At 51.6% G+C, this 20,773-nt stretch overlaps 1 protein-coding gene across 8 annotated transcripts in view; it reads left to right on the top strand.

The window, feature by feature from the left end:
• NTF3 (neurotrophin 3) overlaps window positions 1–18,268 on the top strand; it is a 64,651-nt gene extending 46,383 nt beyond the window's left edge. For 4 of the 8 annotated variants that reach the window (XM_060167146.1, XM_060167152.1, XM_060167151.1 and 1 more), the window contains exon 2: window positions 17,186–18,268. In XM_060167146.1, the coding sequence (XP_060023129.1) occupies window positions 17,186–17,965 (780 nt within the window). In that variant the 3' untranslated portion in view covers window positions 17,966–18,268. Of the gene's footprint in view, window positions 1–12,842; window positions 14,456–14,708; window positions 14,853–14,904; window positions 15,409–15,437; window positions 15,607–17,185 lie in introns of those variants that run through there. The other 4 variants (XM_060167147.1, XM_060167145.1, XM_060167144.1 and 1 more) reach the window with 4 other exon arrangements.
• The last annotated feature ends 2,505 nt before the right edge of the window (window positions 18,269–20,773 follow it).

Genomic DNA, 20,773 nt, shown 5'->3' with positions numbered 1-20,773 from the left:
ATATATATATATTTTAATGGAAGAGTGGTTATTTACTGCTTTCCATAGGAATTCACAGTAAGATTTTTTGTTGCAAACCCTCCTAGTATCTTTAAAACACAAATCAATTCACAGAAATGTGATTTGCACTCAACGTTTTCAGAGGCATAAGTAGGGCATAAACTGAGGTCATTCCTTCCTGTTCTTGGATGAGTTTTGCTTCATAAATTCTGTCGGTGTGGCACTAGCCAACTGCGTTATTAACATCACCAAGGGGAATTAAAACATAAAATGTTATAGGATCAAAAGTTCCACATTCTGAATCAATGCCAGTATATTTCCAGACCCTTCAGTTTGACTACAGTCTGCAGCCATCCCCTCCTCTCCACCATGTGACTCATCCACTTCAGGGTGGAGGTCATTGACTGTTCCCACACATCGCTATGGCCCCATCAACGTCCCCATGGTGGAGCATTTTGCCTTTACATAGAATCACAGAGCCTCAGGTCTGGAAAGAACTGTTTTGCAATCCTCTCTATTCAATCCAGTGAATCTGGCCATTTCGACGGCATGCCTGGAAACTCACCAGAGCCTTCTTTCTAGTAAACCAAAATAGATCTCCCTGAAGTAGACGACTCAAACTCTGCAAATTAGTCCAGAGGCAGAAGAGCTGGTCTGTTGGCTAGAAATGCCGGCCTGTCCTAAGGTCTCCAACCCTTTTCCACTTCAGCTCATCAGGTCCTCAGTGGCCCTCCTACTGCGTGCCCAGCACAGTGTCAGGACACATTCCTGCACATTCTTGGGTTCCAGCTTACCCTCTATGTTAATGCATTCATTAGCACCAAATTGCAGGGTTCCTTGCCAAAGCCCTTCAAGCCTAATTGGAGCTTCTGAAGTGAGATCCCCCAATTATATTGGTTCAGTTGTCTCATTAGTCTCATGCCCATCATCAAACACATTTTCCTTCACGATTGTTGTCATTTTCTTAAAACAGGTATTGTTGAGAAAGATTGTTTTTAACACAGACTTTTGCTTAACCGGTTGTTTGATCTGCAGAATACAATAAATCTTCAGATGAAATAAAGCCAGGAATGGGGGAGGGGCGACGGGGGGAGGCTTAGAAAGAAGCAGGTGCAGAACCTGAGCCAAGGACGGGCCCCACCCGGCTCCCTGCACAGCCAGAGGTGGCCCACCTTTGGAAACGATCCACTTCGTATACATTGGCGCATCAAAGAGGCAGTGGGCCTAGAGAAAGGTGCAGTCTGCATTTTGTAGCTGTAGGGACTCTCCCAAGATTCACAGAGAGCTGGGGGATCTGTACGTCCTGGGCAGTCCCAGGCATATGGTCTGTCCTCTGGATTCTTCAGGGCTTTTTTTTGTGTGTGTGGTACGCGGGCCTCTCACTGTTGTGGCCTCTCCCGTTGCGGAGCACAGCCTCCGGACGCGCAGGCTCAGCGGCCATGGCTCACGGGCCCAGCCGCTCCGCGCCACCAGGGAAGCCCTTCAGGGCTTTGAGAATAGAGAGGTTATCTTTTAGGAAGAGTGCTGGATCAGGAGTCAGGAAGCACGGTTCTGGTCCTGGCTGTGACAGCTTTGAGCCCATCACTCACTTACGCTATGCCCTAAATTTCTCAGCTTTAAAATAGCAATACCCTCTCTTTATAATTTTCCTAACTTCATGTCCACTCAAAAAGCTAAAGACAGTAGGATGCAAGTTTTAAGTTGCAGTCCTTGGCATATAGTAGGTGCTTAGTGTAGCATCCTTCCTTCCTTGAAGAGATCAGGGGGTTCTGCCATGTCCCCAGATGTTTTCTGCCCGCGCCCTGTGTCTGTGAAAGCTTCGAGCCTCTTGTTGGATGCTTTGCCCACTTCTCCTGGCTGTGTTTGTTAGATTAAAGGGTTGCCTCACTGCCTGTCTCAAGGTAGCCTCTTCTTGCTCTCCAGGACACCCATGGGGGCCTGGAGCCTTTAAGTACAATTGTGCTTTTGAGGAAGAGGAGCTCCACACGGTTCTCAGGCTCCCTGGTGCTTATTTGAGGTCATCTTCAGCCTTTCCAACTCAACCCCTCCAGAGGGGTGAAGACCCACCTTCTTCTGTCTTTTGGGAAATCCACCAGAACTAGCGTGAAGCCATGCATTGCATTTTTCAAGAGTCAAACTCAATCACCGAAAGATCCATCAGAGGGGCCGGGGGGTGTGGGGTAGAGGTCAGGGGAGGAGGTATGGAAGGTGTGCTCACATCCCCCCCAAAAAGCATTGGAAGTTGTGTTGGAAAAATCCTCAGCTTTTGTTTACCACGGTGGGTAGCCACAGGAGAGGGGGAGCTGGGTGGGAAAGGAAAACAATAGAGGGCTGTGTGCTTTGCTGCAGAAGCGCGCTCTCACCAAGTAACGTGGGTCAGCGCTGCTCAGTTGGCCCCAGAGCTTAAAGGAGGGTCTGGTGCAGCTGTCAGCGGTGGTGGGCAGGCTGGGGCCAAGGCAGGCCCCCTCCAGGCACTTGGAGGCAAAGCTGCAGGAATCCCCAGGTTCAGCGGGCTCCGACCTGCTGGAAGCCCTCGCTACCTCTTGTTCTAGGGAGGCTTGTGGGGAGACCACAGAGGAGGTGACCAGGAAAGGGAGTGCTCACATCGCATGCAGAGAGTGACCGACATATGGAACATGTTATCCGGAAGGGTTACAGGCTGGAGGAGCTCCTAGACTTTTCCAGGGGTGGGATGGGGGAGGGGACAGCCTTCAGAAACCCAAGGAGGTTTCTAAACAAAAGGAATTTGAGAAGGGTTGGAGGAATAATGAGAAATGCAAACTTGACCCAGAGTTTCTCTTTCTATCTCCCGGGCTTCTCCCCGGCCTGTCCTTACATGTTTCCAATTCCTGGGGACCCGAGAGGGCCACTGGGGCCATGTGCCTCCCTCCTTACATGGGCAGAGCTGGCGGGGGGTGGGAGCGGGGTAAGCAGGACCCCAGAGCCGGCTCCCACCCCACCCCCCTTGTCCCTGGGGACCAGAGAGAGAGAGAGCAGGGAGCCCAGAGCCTTGTCTCTGCCCCTCTGTGGGTAGGCCGACTGCAGACACTGCGAAGATCTTAGGATGATTTACCCGGATTCCCTCACTTTGTAGAAGAGCAAACTGATGCCTGGGAGGTAGAAACAAGGCTTGTCCGAGGTCCCGTGGAGACTGACCGGGAAAGCTGCAAGGCGCATCCAGCCTGCGCTCCTCCAACCCTAGGGCCGCCTCCCCTCCTCGGCACCCCTCTCCCAACACACTGCACACACGTGCACACAGATACACACACACAGATACACAGACACACGCACAGACACACACACTAAGACGCAGACACACACACACACTCAGACATACACACTCACATACAGACACACACACAGATAAACATGGACACACACAGACACACACACTAAGACGCAGACACACAGACATACACACACACACACTCAGACATACACAATCACATACAGACACACACACAGATAAACATGGACACACACAGACACACACACTAAGACGCAGACACACAGACATACACACACACACTCAGACGTACACACTCACATACACACACAGATACACATAGACACACGCACAGACACACACACGCACTCAGACATACATACATACAGACACACACACACAGATAAACATGGACACACGCATAGACACACACTCAGACACAGACATACAGACCCAGACATACACACACACAGACACACACAGTCATACACAGACATACATACACACACAGACACAGAAATATACTCATTCACACACAGACACATTCACAGATATTCACACACACATACAAATAAACACGTTATACTCTCACACGCTCAGACACAGACATACATGCACACGTACACACATACTCACATGGACACACACACAGGCACACTCACAGACATCCTCACGCTCACACGCTCTGCTGGCCTGTTTCCCAGCAGCTCGTGTCCAGGTTGGAATTCCTCCTCCTCCTGCTCTGCTCGGATGGCAGAGAGCCGTAGGCACTGCCCCGCCCACTCTGCGACAGGGTCCCAGTGGCCGCAGGGGCGTGGCCTATTCTGTGTCACCACCAGGAAGCCCTCTTTGACCCTGAGTGCTCATACCCTCGTTCTTGTGTCCGTGTCCCTGGCTGCTAGGAAGAAAATGTCAGCTGGGGTGGGGTTAGCCAGCTCTGGCTGCTGGTGCGGTGGAGTGGCTCCTAACACGGGTGGATCTAGATGCAGACACCCTCTGGGCGGCAGTCGTGGTGGTTTGGGGGGACAGTCTCTCCTCCCCCGTTTTTCCCTAGCCGTTTTTCCAAAAGCCACCATGCAGGGGCCTTGGACTCAGCTGAAACCCTGTTCAAGAAAGCCTTGTCAGGGCTTCCCTGGTGGTGCAGTGGTTGAGAGTCCGCCTGCTGATGTAGGGGACACGGGTTCGTGCCCTGTTCCGGGAGGATCTGAGCAGCTGAGCCCGTGAGCCATGGCCACTGAGCCTGCGCGTCCGGAGCCTGTGCTCCGCAACGGGAGAGGCCACAGCAGTGAGAGGCCCGCGTACCGCAAAAAAAAAAAAAAAAAAAGCCTTGTCTGCCTTCCTCCCTCCGTCCTCTCTTTCTCTCTGTGTCTCCCTCCCTCCCTCCTCCTCCCCACCCCCCACAATCACTTGCCCTGAGGTCCCCAGGAGCAGAGGTGGCTCTGTGTCGCCCCTTTGTAGTCAGACCCTCGGCTGCAGGCCCTCAGGTGCCTGACGGCTCGCCTCTTCCGTGGGGACGGTCCTATTCTTCGTGGTTCCCGAGGTCCATTTTAGACCATCCTCCGGGAATGTACTCAGACTCTTCGAGCAAACTTAGTGAGACGTCATCACTGGCACTAAAAGGTGACCCCTCTCATCCTCTGTACTTTTTCCAGCTCTGGGTGTTTGTCCATCTTTCACTGTGTAACAAGCTCCCCCAAACTTGGTGGCGTAAAAAAAAACCCACTGTTTTCTCATTTCTCATGACGCTGTGGCTCAGGGAATCGAGTCGAGCTGGGTGGGTCAGGTGGCCTTGACAGAGGTCCTTGGTGGTTTTCAGTTGACTGACGGGCTGGCATGGGTCACCCAGGCCAGTTCACCCGCAAGACGAGTGCCTTGGCAGCACTGGCTGGAAGGCCATGGTGAGGGGGGTCTCCAACATGGTGGCCTTGAATGTCAGTGCCTCCCATGGCAGCTCGGGGCCCCAAGAACAGGCAGAAGCCACATGGCCGCTTACAGCCTAGCCTTGGAAGTCGCATACTGTTACTTCCTCTATACTGCATTGATCAAAATGGGCACAGGCCACCCACCTACAAGAGAAGGGCACATGGACCCACCACTACGTGGGAGGCGTGTCAGAAATCAGCGTGTTTTAAACTAGCAACCTGCCTGTGCACAGTATCTGATCCCAGTGTATCTTCTGGCTACAGTGTCTTCCAGAGCAATGAACTTAGGCACTTTTGCCCTCTGATATAGAAGAGAGCCTCTACTGGTGCTTAAGCCTCCTCTCTCAGGCTTCCGGGGTGTCCCCCTGGGCCATGTTCTGTGACTGTCCTGCACCCCTCCCTCCTCCAGCTTCTCCTCCTGAGACAGCGTGCAGCCACGCCCACACTCATCACGCCAGTCGGCTGGAACGCAGAGAAGCTCTTCAGAAACGGCAAGGGTTTCAAAGACAAGGGAGAGCATTGGTCTTGAGTACGCTGGGGAAAGGGAAACCAAAGGGATGGAAAAGCCATCAGGTTGGAGGTGGAGTCATCCAGCGTGGTGGCAGGACCAGAGATGGAAGAGAAAAGGCATGACATTCCAAAGCTCCTGAGGAGTGCAGATGTCACTAGACAATGGTGCTAACGCCACACAAATATTTGTAAAAGGAAGGGAAGGGTTCTGCCTCATGGGCTACCGTTTGAGCCGAGTCAGGCTGCGAGGGCTCCAGCCCTCTCACAGCGTAGCGTTCCACATGCCGTGCCGGTCCTGATTCCGCTGCACCTCCCGGAGAAGCCCTTCTGCAACCTTGTGGGCAGGTTTCCCTCTGGGTGTCCTTATATTTATGGCTCTGCGTTGGTTCCAGATGGGCAGCACAGCTCTGCGCCTCTGGAGAGCCGGCTTCTGGTTCTGGCTGTTTCGTTAATTGATTGTTGCATTGGAGGCAGAGGTCACTTTCCTGCTGTAACCTTCCCATTGTCTGAGAATTCTAGGTGATGAGAATGCCAGTGCCTGGCTCTGTAGCTTCAAAAGGACACGGAAGGGCTTCCCTGGTGGTGCAGCGGTTGAGAGTCCGCCTGCCGATGCAGGGGACATGGGTTCGCGCCGCGTTCCAGGAGGATCCCACGTGCCGCGGAGCGGCTGGGCCCGTGAGCCATGGCCGCTGAGCCTGCGCGTCCGGAGCCTGTGCTCTGCAGCGGGAGAGGCCACGGTGGTGAGAGGCCCGCGTACCGCAAAAAAAAAAAAAAAAAATAGGACACAGAAAAGTAGGAAGGACCAGAAAACGAGACCAGTATTGAGGATCATCTGTCTGGTGAAGAAATGGCCCAGGGTTATCAGAGGGTCATAGAAGCACAGGATATTAAAGCTGGGAAGAAGCTGTGAAAAACTGTTTAGTTCAAGAGTTCTTCACCGAGGATCTATGGGTCTCTGGGTGAGGCTTTGGGGAGCTGGTGAACTGCCTCGAATTTTTTTGCAAACTGTTTCCGATATGTGCACATGCGTTTTTTTAGGGGAAACTTTCTTTAGTTTTTATCACATTCTAAAAAGGGTCAAAAACGGCTGAGAACCACTTTAGTCCACCAGCATTATGTTATGTGATTCTTAACCAGGAGGGATAAGGCCTCCCCAGATGGCATTTGGAAAAGTGTGAGTGCCTTTTTTTGGTCGTCACCATGACTGGGGACATGATTGACATTTAGTAGGTTGGGGGCAGAGCTTCATGTGTGGGAGACAAAACTGAATAATGAAGAACTAACTCTCCTGCCCAAAATACCAGCATCAGCCCTATGGAGAAAGCCCGTTAGGAACTGAGACCCCAGGATGAGCAGTGATTCTCCCGTAGCCGCAAAACTGATCAGTGGCAGAGATGCTTTTCATTCATAAATCAAAGAGGGAGACGTGCCGAGAGTCCGCATTATTTTATTTCTCCTTGTCAATACGCTAAAAATCTATGAAAACCAAAGAATCAGAAATCTGTCTCGCCTTCAAAATTCCAACAACTTTCAAAAAGGATCCCTGGGTTCTTGGTCTTCTTTACCATCCAATAAGGACAGAGGAAAGGAATGTGTGACATTTGGGGAAACTAAGGCATAGATAAGTGAGCCCGTCAGCCCCGTGTTGCATAGATATGCTTCTCAGCCACTGTGAATTGGCGATGCCCAGCCTTGGACGGGGAAATGTTCCCTTTGCACTTCAGAGCACCTGTCTTGGAGATCTCTTTCTCAGAACAAGGAAAGAAGCATTAACGTATCAGTGTGGGGCTTGGTGCCCCGCTCCCTACAAGCAAGTCAGAGGTGCCTTCAGCTCTCTGGAACGAGTTGGGAGGTGGTCTGCAGTACTGGCTAAAAGTACAGCCTGGGGGCCACACAGGGGTCTGCCTCCTGGCTCCACCTCTCAAATGATGCGTGATCTCGGACAAAAGAACTTAATCCCTCTGAGCCTCAGTTTCCTGAGCTGACAAGTGGGCATGATAATCGCATCCGTGAAGATTAATTGAGACAATCCATGGAAAGTCTGGAGAAGTGCTCAGCATATGGTGCGGCTCAGTAAATACTCGCTGTTATTACAAGCGGTTAGGATGACTGTGTCTGTGATGAATGACAGCTTTGGGTCCACAGTGTTGGTGCCAAAATTCAGAGGACAAACTCTGGGTTGGTTTCTCGTCTTGCCCAGCTGCCCAGAGCGAGAGTCGGTAGATGGTTTGGGATTGGATCATAATGTTTATGAAGTACCTTCCACACACCTGGGTTCGGGTGGAAGATGGATTTTCTTCCTGTGTGTCCATTCCAGGCTCCCTTTGCAAGGGGGCGCAAAGAGGCTCTGGAAATCTTCCGTGCAGACGTCTCTCCTGCCTTGCTTTCCCGGCGTGGCAGGGGATTCAGGTGAAGGACGGTGGCTGGGTGAGCCGTGGAAGGAGGTTTTGGCCCTCCGAGTCCCCAGACAGCATGGTTTCCTGGAGAGGGTGTCCAGACCAAAGGCAGCCATGGACCATCTGCTAGTCCCTCATCCTCGTGGAAGGAGGCTGGCTGTGGGCTGGGGGACGTGTGAGCGGGAGACACAGGCCCCATCGCCAAGCCTGGAGGAGAAAGGCTGCCACCTGACCACATTCACCGTGGCCAAGTCCTCGTGGGGCCAAACCAGAGTGGTTTGGGTTGACCCCGGCCTCGCTGCCGCTGCCCTGGAGGTGCAGTCCCAGGTCTGGGCGTTGCCAAGCCAGCTGTGGTCTTGGTTTGGAAGAGGCATCTGCAGAGTGAATGGGAGTCCTGATTTGGGATTTCCCTTCGCTCCCAGCTCTCAAGAGAAAGCCAGCTTCCTTATTCTGCCATTTTGAGAGCCATCCTTGGCTGGGTGGACAAAGTAGATAATTGATCGTCCTCATCATTATTTATTATAATTATTAAAGATGGAAGGTCAGCAGCCTTCTGATACAGTTAGCTTACAGCTGGGTAGCACTTTACGGGTAATACATATGCTTGACCCATCAACCCATCAAACCCATCAACCCATCAACCCATCAAACACTAGGACCACATCTAGGACAAGAAGTTTCATTTGCTTGGGGAGGTTATTCTCTGACGCTAAGAGTTGAACACCAGCCATACCCGCAACTGTCTGTGTAATGGAAGCAGCCTTCCCTTGTGTGTTTCCACACTTGGAAAAATGGAGTTAATCCAGATGCAGAAAATGAAACCAAAATCAAGACGTCTCAGAATATTAAATGATATAATAATTTGGAAATAACTCGACCGTAACCCATCCTCATTTTGGGAGGCTACAGTGTGTGTGAGGTGTGTGTGTGCGTGCACGCATGCACACACAAGCCCACCACAAACCCATACATGTACATCTTCAAGCACAGTGGTGAATGAGCATCGGTGCCCAGAACAAAGAAAACGGAATTTCCTAGATAAACACAGTTATGGCCAGTAGCTGGATTGACTCAGATTCTCTCTGCAGATCCTTCCTTGTCTACCCTCTGGCCATGAAATGAGAGTTGATAGTATGTAAAGGATAAAGTAAATCTGGGTTTCCTGGGGCTTGTGTCGGCATACCAAGCTCCTTTCAGATCTCTCTGCCAAGATGGGGCCAAGCCAGAGGGTTCCCTGGCCTGGGGAATAACTGCGCTACCTTCTTCTGGGAGCTGTGGTGCACATTGTTTTGACATGTGCCGTACCTTCTGTCTCTCGCTACCTTAGGGCCCGATGCGTGGATGCTTTGAACAATGTAAAATTCCTCTTCCAACAGCTGTGAAAAAGAAACTCCCAGCTTTTTACTTCCAGCTCAGGGTGTTTAGCTTGCTTTGGGGAGACCGGCTCCTTGTGATTTCAGGGGTCTCTTGTCTTCATTTTCTGGCCTCCAAGAGGAACCAGTTTCAGCAGTTCCTTTCTGAGGGAGGTGAGTCACCCTTCTGAGGTCTCTATGTCATTTTGTTTCATCCTAGAACACACCTTCCTTGTTGATAGGTTGTCTTGTTTCCACCGGGAAGCCAGCATCCCCTGAAAACCGAGGACCTTGTCCTATTTCAGATCTTGGGCCAAGCTGTCTGTGTCAGTCGGTTTCAGAACCCTGAGTTAAGTAAGTTTCACTAAGAGGAACTATGCAGAATGAGGGGCTTTCAGAGAACAGGGAAGGAATCCATCTCCCTGCCTCTGCTGTCACCTGTATGGACTCTATGTGATGCAGACCTGCCCAGGGATCAGGGGTCTCAGATGAGGTCTCACCAAGTACAGCAGCGAGGTGATGCTTTTTGGTTGCGGGGGAATTGAGACCATGCTCGCCGGCATCTTTGATGACAGTCGTTGACTAGTTCTCTGATCTCAGCTCGATTTCTTACCCTCTCTAAAGCTCAATGCACGTGTTCTTGTTCTGCCTAAGACTGGGAAGAGTGGCCACCCTCAGAGGTGCAATGAGAGTGAGTGAGGTGTGTTTGAGGGATGCATGCAGGGCCGTCGGGGGGAGGGCGCCACGAATACCCACACAACCCAGTTCTGGTGAGTTCATTTCTAATCCGCTCCTTCCAGACACCCCAAGTCGCTCCTTCCCTCCATCCTTTCACAAGCGTTTCCCTCCCTTGTTGGTTTTGGATCCACCAGTGAGTTAAGCTACGTGTTTCCAGTCTAATCTCACCCTGCTTCTTCCAGGCTGCCCGCCCACACGGGGGCTGGGGAATAATTGGTTTGTCCTCATCGGTGTTTGTAGCGCCTTCCCTTCAAGCGTCATCTGTGCGTTTCAATTAACCTGCCACTTTTTCCTCTTTCCTGCTTCCGGATCATTATTAAAGAGATTAACCAAAACCAGAGCCGTCCCCAGCGGCGGCTCCACCGGGACCTGTCTCTCCCAGCCCCCAGCCTTGTCAGGGGTCAGAACATCTTCATGTGGCCCCAACAGACTCATTCTGAGGCCTCAGGACCCATATTCAGAGCAAAGCCAATTTGAATTAATTTTGCAATTAAGGCAGGAGAACAAGCCCGGCCAGTCCTTTTATATGGCCTTGGTTTAACGTTTCCACCACATTCCTCTCCTTTTGGTCATTCTGCTTTAACTCTTTTGCCTCCCCACCTCTCACTCTTTCCATTCCCTGAACAAGATATTAGGGTTATCTGGCAGGATGTGGTCTTTGGACATCTTAGCATTCATCAGAGACCAGGTCATCGCTGCAGAAATTCTCCAAAGAATTAGGTCCTTATGGCTACAACTGGCCAGTGTCCTCGAGTGCACTTGCCCCCGGCGGATGTGGCTGCCCTGGACATAATGAAAGCTCTAGAATTTGCATATTCAACACTTGGCAAATTAAAAAGTGCTTCCACCTTTGCTCTCACACCTCCTCCCCTAGGAAAGCTAGAACAGAGCCTTTATGCCCTCTGTGCTATTCACCCCATTTTCCAGCGCTGGGGCCAAACCCAGGGTCTGAGGTGGTACATTCTGTGCTCTGTGTGAAGCAACGCGTGGGACAGGCACCTGCAGGGGCCTGACCTTGGAGGGCATCAGGCCCAGGAAGGACGGGAGGAAACGGAATTGTGTTTCCTTTCATGGGGGATCTGAGAGGAGGAAACAGGAGTGGTGACCTCAAGCCCCTGGAAACTGCTGAGAGGTGCCTAGAGGCTTCCTGGGGGGACGCTCAGCCGGCCGGGCTCAGCTGTCCCGGCTCCAGGCTTAGAACCTGAGTTTCCTCTGGACGGTGTGAGAGCCGGGACAGAGAAACAGCACAGGGCCTCTGCTCCAGAGGCAGACGGCCATCCAGTCTGGGCTCTGCTGCTTGTTAGCTAATTATTAAACCTCCCCATGCCTTGGTTTCCTCATCTGAAATGGGAAATGTAACTACCTACCTTCGAGGTGTTGTTACCAAGATGAAAGACGCAATGTATGTCATTTCCCGGCAAGAACATTTTTGCGCTTGGTGACCCCACTCTGCCCAGGCCACAAAATTCACTCGGTACACGTGCGACACACAGGGGCTGGGGGTTCGTGGCCAGGCGGTGGCTCGCACGTGCCAGGGAGCTAGTCCTAGAGAGGTGACTTGTGGAACTCAGCGGTGACGGCCCCCGTCTCCTGCGTGCGGCAGGACAGACCCTGGTCGCTGTGGCCTCAGACCCTGTACCACCATCCTCACCGGCTTCTCTTCCATTTCAGCTGTTCCTCCCAGACCCCAAACCCTCTGTGTGGATTGTACACTGAGCCAAAAAGGAGGAATCAGAAATTGCTCTCTTTTGAGTATTTTGAGGGATGGTGAAACCTTGTAGGAATGTTGCTCCAGGGACTGGGAAAGCACCATATGTGGGAAAGCATTTCTAAGCGAGCAAAGTAGCATCTGCAAGCTGGTCAGGATCTTGGACAACTCTGAGCGGGGAAAGCGGGCACTGGGGAGAGTGCAGGACGGGGTCCAACGGAGGTCTTTAACAGGTCTTTTTCCAATTATAGCCGAGAAGAGCCTGGGGACACTGGCCTGCTTCAGAGCCAGGCCTGTATTTTCTTTGGGAGAAGAGGCAGAGTTGATTGGCTTCCAAACCAGGCTTGGCAGAAACCCAGACAGAATCCGAGGCCAGGAAGCTGAGTCTCGGTAGGTCTTGCTTGTAGTAGGTGCTCATTCAGTAAACGGACCTGGAGACTCGACAACAGCGCAGCCCTGTGCCGGACGTCAGAGATGGGGGGATGAGAAAGACGTGGCCTGGTCGTGCGGGAGGAGCCATTCAGACAATGCTAACTCGGTAGGATCGTTGCTTAAACGGGGGTCTCTATAAACTGCAGTCACCACCAGCGAAGGAGCATAGAAGTCTCTCGAAATTGAAATGTTCACTGATGCGCCTTCCTGGTACCGCCTTTCCTCTTCCACACCCCACTCCAGGGAACTAGTCCTCTGCTACCTGGCGTGTGTGCACGGAGGGCAGGCGTGCAGTGCCTTCTGCTGCCACAGATAACTGAGGTTCATGTTCATCTAACCCGTCCAGTGGATCATGATGTGCCAGGCACGGTGCTAAGTGCTTTCATAATGATATCACTTTTCACCCCGACAATGACCTTGATTTTGCACCGGCCATGCGATCTCCGTTACATTTAATCACCGAGGGTCCCCTGTCGCTCTCTGTGTCATGTAGCAGTCAGACCTCACACGGCTCGCTTTACACTGCTCCGGGTCTCAGTGCCCTTAGTGGTAAAAATGAGGTGGTTCCCTATGGCCCCTTCCAACTTCAACATCTGCGTTTGGGCGAATTTTATTAGCGACATTCTTGGGCTTGCTCTGAAAACCTGAAAGCAGATTATCAAAGTGGAGTCCGCAGGAAGCCTGCTGGGTTTTATCGCAGCCTTGCAGATATCTAGAAACTCTTACCAGCCCGCAGATGATTTACTCCCAGGACTTATTCCAAAGTATCATGACGAGTTTTTGGACTTGATGGTAAGCAACCATCCAGATCCAGAAATGAGTAGGACCCAGGCTAAGGGGCATTTGGGAATTTTTTTTTTTCTTTTGCGATACGCGGACCTCTCACTGTTGTGGCCTCTCCCGTTGCGGAGCACAGGCTCCGGACGCACAGGCTCAGCGGCCATGGCTCATGGGCCCAGCCGCTCCGCAGCACGTGGGATCTTCCCGGACCGGGGCACGAACCCGCGTCCCCCGCATCGGCAGGCGGACTCCCAACCACCGCGCCACCAGGGAAGCCCTGGGAATTTTGATATACTTCATTTTGTTCATTCGTCCCACCACACCACCAGCAGTACTGGCCGGATGCCTCTGTGCTGAACTTGCGTGCTTGGGACCCGAGGGGTTACTGGGGTTTGCCTTGGGGCTCCCACAGGTAGATGGGAGGGTAGGAACAGTCCAACCTCTACACTTCTCTGTAGAGAATTGAAAAGCAATAATAAATCAACTACAAGTCAGTCTGCTTTGTACGATCTGATCACTGCGCTTTGGCGATTCTTTGCAATATCAGTGATGAAGCCTTCCTCTCTGACAATCCTGACCTCTGCCCCAACCCTACCCAGGGGAGCAAGGAAGGCGGTCTCAGGAGCCTTTCTCATTGTCCACAACCCCGGGCCCTCCCTGCCGGGTTGCACTAAAGTCACAGCTCCCGTCCATGGCCCTGCACGCTGCACCCTTCCTCGCAGCGCCCTGTGGGCTTTGCACATCCCGTTTGACCAATGATAACTTTCCACCCTTACTTTCAAACAATTTCACCAGGACGAACTGTCTTCGTTCCTGCTAGCCGGGGCATCACACAGAGTCTGGCGCTCAGGGAGGGGACCTCAAACTCAAGGTGTAACGCTCTGTGGTTACCATCTTGAAATTCGGAAGAATTTTATTTTTAACTGTGGGTTTTCTAAGTGAGGTCCCACAGGACCATGGAGCAGGCACCTGGGGGCTCCGAGCATTGCCTCAAACGTGGTCACGCCTCCTGCCGCCATCCCGCCTGTGAGAAATGTTTGCCCTGGGCCCTGCAGACTAGGAAGCCAGTTCTGTGCGTGGAGGGTAGGCATTCCAGCCACCCTCGGTCCATCTCTGACTCCCTGCACCCACTTTGTATTCACTGTGGTGTGGACTCAGGGGAGAGGCAGACACAAACAGGAAGGAAGGGGCTCCTGGCCTTGGGGGAGAGAGTCTAGGGAGTAAACCACGTCGTGCCATGAGGGCTGTGACACCTGCCAGCGTGCCATGGAGATGCAAAGGAGGCCGGGATGCCGCTTTCGGGGGAGCATCGTGGAAAAGTTAGCTTCCGAACCAGGCACTGAAGAATGAGCAAAATTTCAGCAGGAGAGGAGGCTATGGAAGTGTGCAAGGTGAAGGGTCACATGGGCCGTAAAGCTTATTCAAGCGGTTCGCGAACAGTGAACAGGGCTTAAGGGTGGGGCGTGGGAGCCCGATCATGATGTGATGAAAAGGAATGCTGGACCCGGAGTGTGGAGCCCCCCTCTCTGCCCTTGTGTGCCTCTCCTCTTCTTTAAACTGCAGTTTGGGTTTTCCTCATCTATAAAATGAAGGACTTGGATTAAATACCCTTCTCCTTCTTCCATCCTTTGGTTCCACATACAGGCCACCTCCCATATAGCAGCTCAATCCATCAACGTTCTCCCTACCGACTCACCCTTGCGATGACCTTACTAATCTAGGTGTGACTCTTACTGGACCTGGGACCTCCCTCCACTCACCACACTTGATTGATCTCCCTGTGAGCAGGTAGCCTGCTTATTCTTAGTTGATAGTGGCTGGGCTTTTGGGGGGTTTCATAAATTGTTTTCCAATAGCCTCTCCATCCCAAATTATTTTATTGCAGCTGTACTCTGTTTGGGAAGGGAGAAGGGGGTGTAATTCTAGTTGCATGTACACCACACTTTTTGTGTTCATGGTTGATTTTGTTGGGCCTGCAAGATTGAAGGGAATGTCACTCTTACGCAGAGTTGGGGGGGAGATCAGTTATCCTGTGGGAACCTTTTTCCCAGGATAATACAATTCCTGGAGGCAATCTCTAGAGGTGGGCAGCACAGCTAGAATCCTTCTCTCAGCCCTGACCTTGAAGGAGTCAGTTGTCCAGAGAGTGGTTCCCATGCAAGGAAGACGGTCCCCTTATCAGAGAGACAGGCTGGGCGCCAGGAGGAGGAAGTTGGAATAAAGTGACAGCAGTGCTGTTGGCCTTTGGGGACAAGAGCACAGTTCTTCCACCGAGATGGGGAAAGAGGATGTCTCTGAGTCCCGGGAGCGAGTTAGCTTGGGCAGGCTCAGACACGGGTACTTGGTAAGCAGGGCTGACTTTCTATGTCTTGTGCCACATTTGTTTATTTCCCTTCTCTTCTCCCCCTGGGTTTCTCGAAATACCAAAGGTGAACCAAGGGAAGGATTTTATTTTCCATGCTTAGAGCTTTAAGGAGGGAACGAGAAAGGCCTGGGGACCGTAAGGTGGCTTCAGTGGTGATTACAGAACGAGCACCTCGAGGCGAGTGGTGGGAAGCGCGGAGCACTGGAGGGGTCATTAGTGCAGCCAGCCCTCCCCACCGGAAAAATCTCCGTCCCGTGCCAACCCTCGGAAAATCAGGGCTGTGCTCTAGTGAGGGAGAGACCAGCAATGAAGGTATATCAGGATCAGCCCTCTAATTCCCCGAGGACTCAGCAGAAACCCCAGGTCGAGGCTCTACTATGGCAACAGAATGAGAGTGTTGATAGGTGAAGATGCCATTGAAACAAGGAGACAGCAGAGTTAGAAACAGAACCATTAAAAGGAACGTTTCATAGTGGAAACTTAAAAAGTCAAACATGAAAAATTAACAGGGAATCTTGCACTTCAGGGCAAGTGTAGCCCATTGCTTTGAGCTGTGTCTCCATCTTCTACAGGTGGTGCTTTGGGGGCCCTGCTGTCTTGTGAAGAGGGTCTCTGGGGATCAGGTGGGCACCTTGGCGAGCATGTCCATTGGAGAGGTCGGCAGAACACCTGACACTCAGGCCCTCTCACAGCACAGGTCGCAGCCCACATGGTCATTTACAAGGGCAAGAGAATAGCTCTGCCAGGCTGGCCAAGAACGAGCCATCGTTGATGCTATGGATATAGAAGCAACTGGCCCAACCCCCAGCCTTGGGGTATCTGTTCCTTTGAGAGATCTCAGGGGCTGCAGTGGAGGGGGCAAGAGAGCTATGATTCTTGAGGCAATTGCAAAGCTACTGCCACTGATTTTTTTAAATTAAAAATGTATGTACGCATTTATAATTTTCAGGTTCCATTTCTTCACATTTTGCCGAGGTGGAGCGGGATGTGATCTTTTCAGGCTTAAGGGACCTTTAAAGGAGTGGCTGGAGACGTCCCTGGCGGTCCAGTGGTTAAGACTCCACACTTCCACTGCAGGGGACACGGGTTCCATCTCTGCTTGGGGAGCTAGGATTCCACATGCTGCATGGCACAGTCAAGAAAAGAAATTGAATAAGTAAATAAAATAAAGAAGTGGCAGGACGTCATCTACACACAGCAGAAGGGCTGCAGATGGTAGACGTCAGGTGCAAAGGTGACAGGTGCTATCTGTCCAGGAAAGAGATGGAGGTTGAAAGCCTGGAGTCAAGCACACCTGCCTCTTTGCAACCTGGGTCTTCGGGAAAGACCTGACTCTTCTAGGCTGTAGTCCTTCCGGTGATGTTCTTGGTTTCCTTGTGAAAAAGATGATCTTGCCCTCTCTCTCTTACACACACAGACACAGACACACACACACACACACACACACACACACACACACACACACACCCCTCTTTCCCTCTCACACAGCCACGATGCTGGAGGAAAGATTGTAGTGGTGAAGGCACTTGGTCATCTAGGAGAGAAAGGAGGGCTCGTAAAAGGCAGTATTTCCCAGGGGAAGGGGAGAGAAATAGACAGCCTCTGTATCTGGCCAGTACAGGGGCGTTTTGATGCTCCCCTAGGATGGTGGTACCCTGCTGTCTCTCTTGCCTCACAGGGATCCTCAGCCTCTGGTTCAGGATGACAAAGACCCAGCGGCCACCACCTTCTGTTAACACCTATGTTTCCTTTTCAGATCTTACAGGTGAACAAGGTGATGTCCATCTTGTTTTATGTGATATTTCTCGCTTATCTCCGTGGCATCCAAGGTAACAGCATGGATCAAAGGAGTTTGCCAGAAGACTCGCTCAATTCCCTGATTATTAAGCTGATCCAGGCAGATATTTTAAAAAACAAGCTCTCCAAGCAGATGGTGGACGTTAAGGAAAACTACCAGAGCACGCTGCCCAAAGCAGAGGCCCCCCGGGAGACTGCCAAGTCGGAATTCCAGCCCATGACGGCCATGGGCCCCGAACTGCTGCGGCATCAGAGACGCTACAACTCCCCCCGGGTCCTGCTGAGTGACAGCACCCCCTTGGAGCCCCCTCCCCTGTACCTCATGGAGGATTACGTGGGCAACCCTGTGGCGACCAACAGAACGGCCCGGAGGAAGAGGTACGCGGAACACAAGAGTCACCGAGGGGAGTACTCCGTGTGTGACAGCGAGAGCCTGTGGGTGACTGACAAGTCATCGGCCATCGACATTCGGGGACACCAGGTCACGGTGCTGGGGGAGATCAAAACCGGCAACTCTCCCGTCAAACAATATTTTTATGAGACGAGATGTAAAGAGGCCAGGCCTGTCAAGAACGGTTGCAGAGGCATTGACGACAAACACTGGAACTCTCAGTGCAAAACCTCCCAAACCTACGTCCGGGCACTGACGTCAGAAAACAACAAGCTGGTCGGCTGGCGGTGGATACGGATAGACACATCCTGTGTGTGTGCCTTGTCGAGAAAGATCGGAAGAACATAAATTGGCATCTCTCCCCATATATAAATTATTACTTTAAATTATACAATATGCACGTAGCATATAAATGTTTATATTGTTTTTATATATTATAAGTTGACCTTTATTTATTAAACTTCAGCAACCCTACAGTATATAAGCTTTTTTTCTCAATAAAATCCGTGTGCTTGCCTTTTCCCTCAGGCCTCTCCCATCTGTTAAACCTGATCCTTGTAAGTTGGCTCTTGTAAAATCTGTGTACACCAGTATTTTGCATTCAGTATTGTCAAGGCCATGACTGTCGTTTTAGTAAACTTGTTAAAATCGGCTGATGTCAGAGTTGTGTGTAGACACAGTTATATCTCCCCTTCCCGGATGCCTCACGGTTGGTTCATTACCTAAAAGAACTGTTACCGCCTCCGTTGCAGTGATGCTGGGCAGCTTGGAGCCGCACCCTTCATTCTGACCAACAAGCTCACTGCCCAGAACCTACTTGCCTTTCTCTGCTGTCAGTTTTGCCAATTAGAGTTACAATGTTACAGTCCTGAAAACAATGAACCTGGCAATTTTCGTTTGGGAAGTCTCTTTTCAGCACATTTGTTGTTTGGGGATTTGAGATTGTTAAGGGTTGAATTTTTTTTTTTTTTTTGGCTTCGGTTTTTTGTAAGTGGTTTTCTGAGGCACATAGGAAACATTTTTTAACTATTTGTAACAGAAATAATTGTACGGGGGCTTCCCTGGTGGCGCAGTGGTTGAGAGTCCGCCTGCCGATGCAGGGGACACGGGTTCGTGCCCCGGTCCGGGAAGATCCCACATGCCGCGGAGCGGCTGGGCCCGTGAGCCACGGCCGCTGAGCCTGTGCGTCCGGAGCCTGTGCTCCGCAACGGGAGAGGCCACGACAGTGAGAGGCCCGCGTACCGCAAAAACAAAAAGCAAAAAACAACAACAAAAAAGAAATAATTGTATGGGTGCCCGGAAGCAGAAACGGATCATGAGTCACCCGCACACAGAAGAGAAATGTGCTCCTAAGAGATTCTCTTGGAGCCCCGCCTCCCCTTCCTCTGCTGGTCCCTCTTGGTGCTACAGGGCGAACTGAAAAAAGCTGGTGCTTTGGAGTCAGACCTAGGTTCCAATTCCAGCTACCCCCTGTGACTGTGGGCAGGGTTTCGAAGGCTCCCTGAGCCCAGGTTTCCTGGAGTCAGAGATTCAGATGTGGGTATGGGTCTTGCCTACCCCACAGGTTGACATGATTCAGCTATATTACTGCAGTAGGCGTCCCAACAGAGGGTAGACATTCAAGAATGGAAGTTCCTCATCCCTTCCCTCCCTCTCCTTACTTAGGTATTGTGTTCCCCTGTATCATTTTGGGGTTTTGGTGGGTTTTTTTGTTCTCCCGCCCCCCAGCTTTATTAAGATATAATTGACGTATAGCATTGCATAAGTTCAAGGTGTACAGTGTGATGATTTGACACGCATATATATTGCGAACTGTTTACCGCAATAAGGTTAGTTAGCACATCCTTCACCTCACACACGTGCCATTGTTGTTCTTATGAGAACATTTAGAAGCTACCCTCAAGGCAGCTTTCAAGTGTACGGTACAGTATTGTTGTCTATAGCCCCCCTGCTGTACATTAGCTCCCCCAAACCTATTCCTCTTAAAATTTGAAATTTGTACTCTTTGTACAGCCTCTCCTCTTCCCCCATCCCCAGCGCCTGGCAACCAGAGTTCTACTCTTTGCTTCAGCTCTTTTAGAGTCTACTATACATGAGTTCTGTATCATGTTTGGTTGATTCATCCCCTTAGATGTAAAAACTCCAATTGGAGGGAAATTTCCGGGTGCCTACTGATCCCAGGAGGGGTCCACCACTGCCGAGGGGTCACTTGATGATGGCCACACCTGTCCTGCCAAGGCAGACCCTAGTGATGCCCTCCAAGTGTTTTTCCCCTGGGAAGCAGTTCACCCTCCAGGGTCTGGAGCCTAAGGACTCCCATCTCCCATCTGGTCGGAGACGCGAGGTACCCACCTTACCACTATGGACCCTGCATTACTGCCCTGAAACCCTGTCTGTTCGCTTCTCTGGATTGCCCTGCCTCCATCCGAGGCCCGTGTGTGCCCTCGATATCTGGAGCAGCCTGTGCCCGAGATCTGGCCTCCCATAAAGGACACACATGCCTAATAGTGTCTGTGTCCCTTATGGGATGTGACCCTTTCGAAACAGGCTCAGCAAACAGCCGTGGCTTTGGTGATGAGCATATAGTCAGATCGCACTCGATTCTGCATGCCCAAAACACGAGGGCAGGAAATGAGGAATTTACCACGTACCCACCCCATGCTGGGCGCTTTCAAATGCTGCCACCCACCGTAAGTTGTCACAGATCCTTGGAGGTAGCAATTGTCATCTCCTGTTTACAGGTGGCGAAACTGAGGGTTGAGGATTTACCTGCCCGTGGCCACTGAGCAGGTAAGTGGCAGAAGAAGGGTGGAAATCCCCGTTTGAGTGCTGACGCTGTCCTGTCTCCTCCTCTCTAGTACCTTCCCATCCCCTTCCTGCAGCCTCGCATTTCAGAATGAACCACACAGGCCTAGGGAAATGGAAAGCTTCGTTCTCTGTGTGGAAACCTTTGGAAGCTCCTGCTTCATGAGCCTATGTCAAGAACACAGTAAACCTGCCAGGAGGATACTGGGAGTCTTATGATGGACCCAAGCCCCGTTCTCAGGTTGGACTTAAGGAACCTTCATGTTCCTCTTCTGGAACTTCTACTCCAAATGAGTTTAGGGCCTGTCTGGACGGTCTGGCTGCCTGGGGAGACGGGCTTGGGTGACGGAG

This window comes from Lagenorhynchus albirostris, chromosome 11, assembly GCF_949774975.1.
Source record: "Lagenorhynchus albirostris chromosome 11, mLagAlb1.1, whole genome shotgun sequence".
NCBI classification, from domain to species: Eukaryota; Metazoa; Chordata; class Mammalia; order Artiodactyla; family Delphinidae; genus Lagenorhynchus; species Lagenorhynchus albirostris.
Note: the sequence above shows the minus strand (reverse complement) of the source record. Positions and strands in the feature narration are given on the sequence as shown.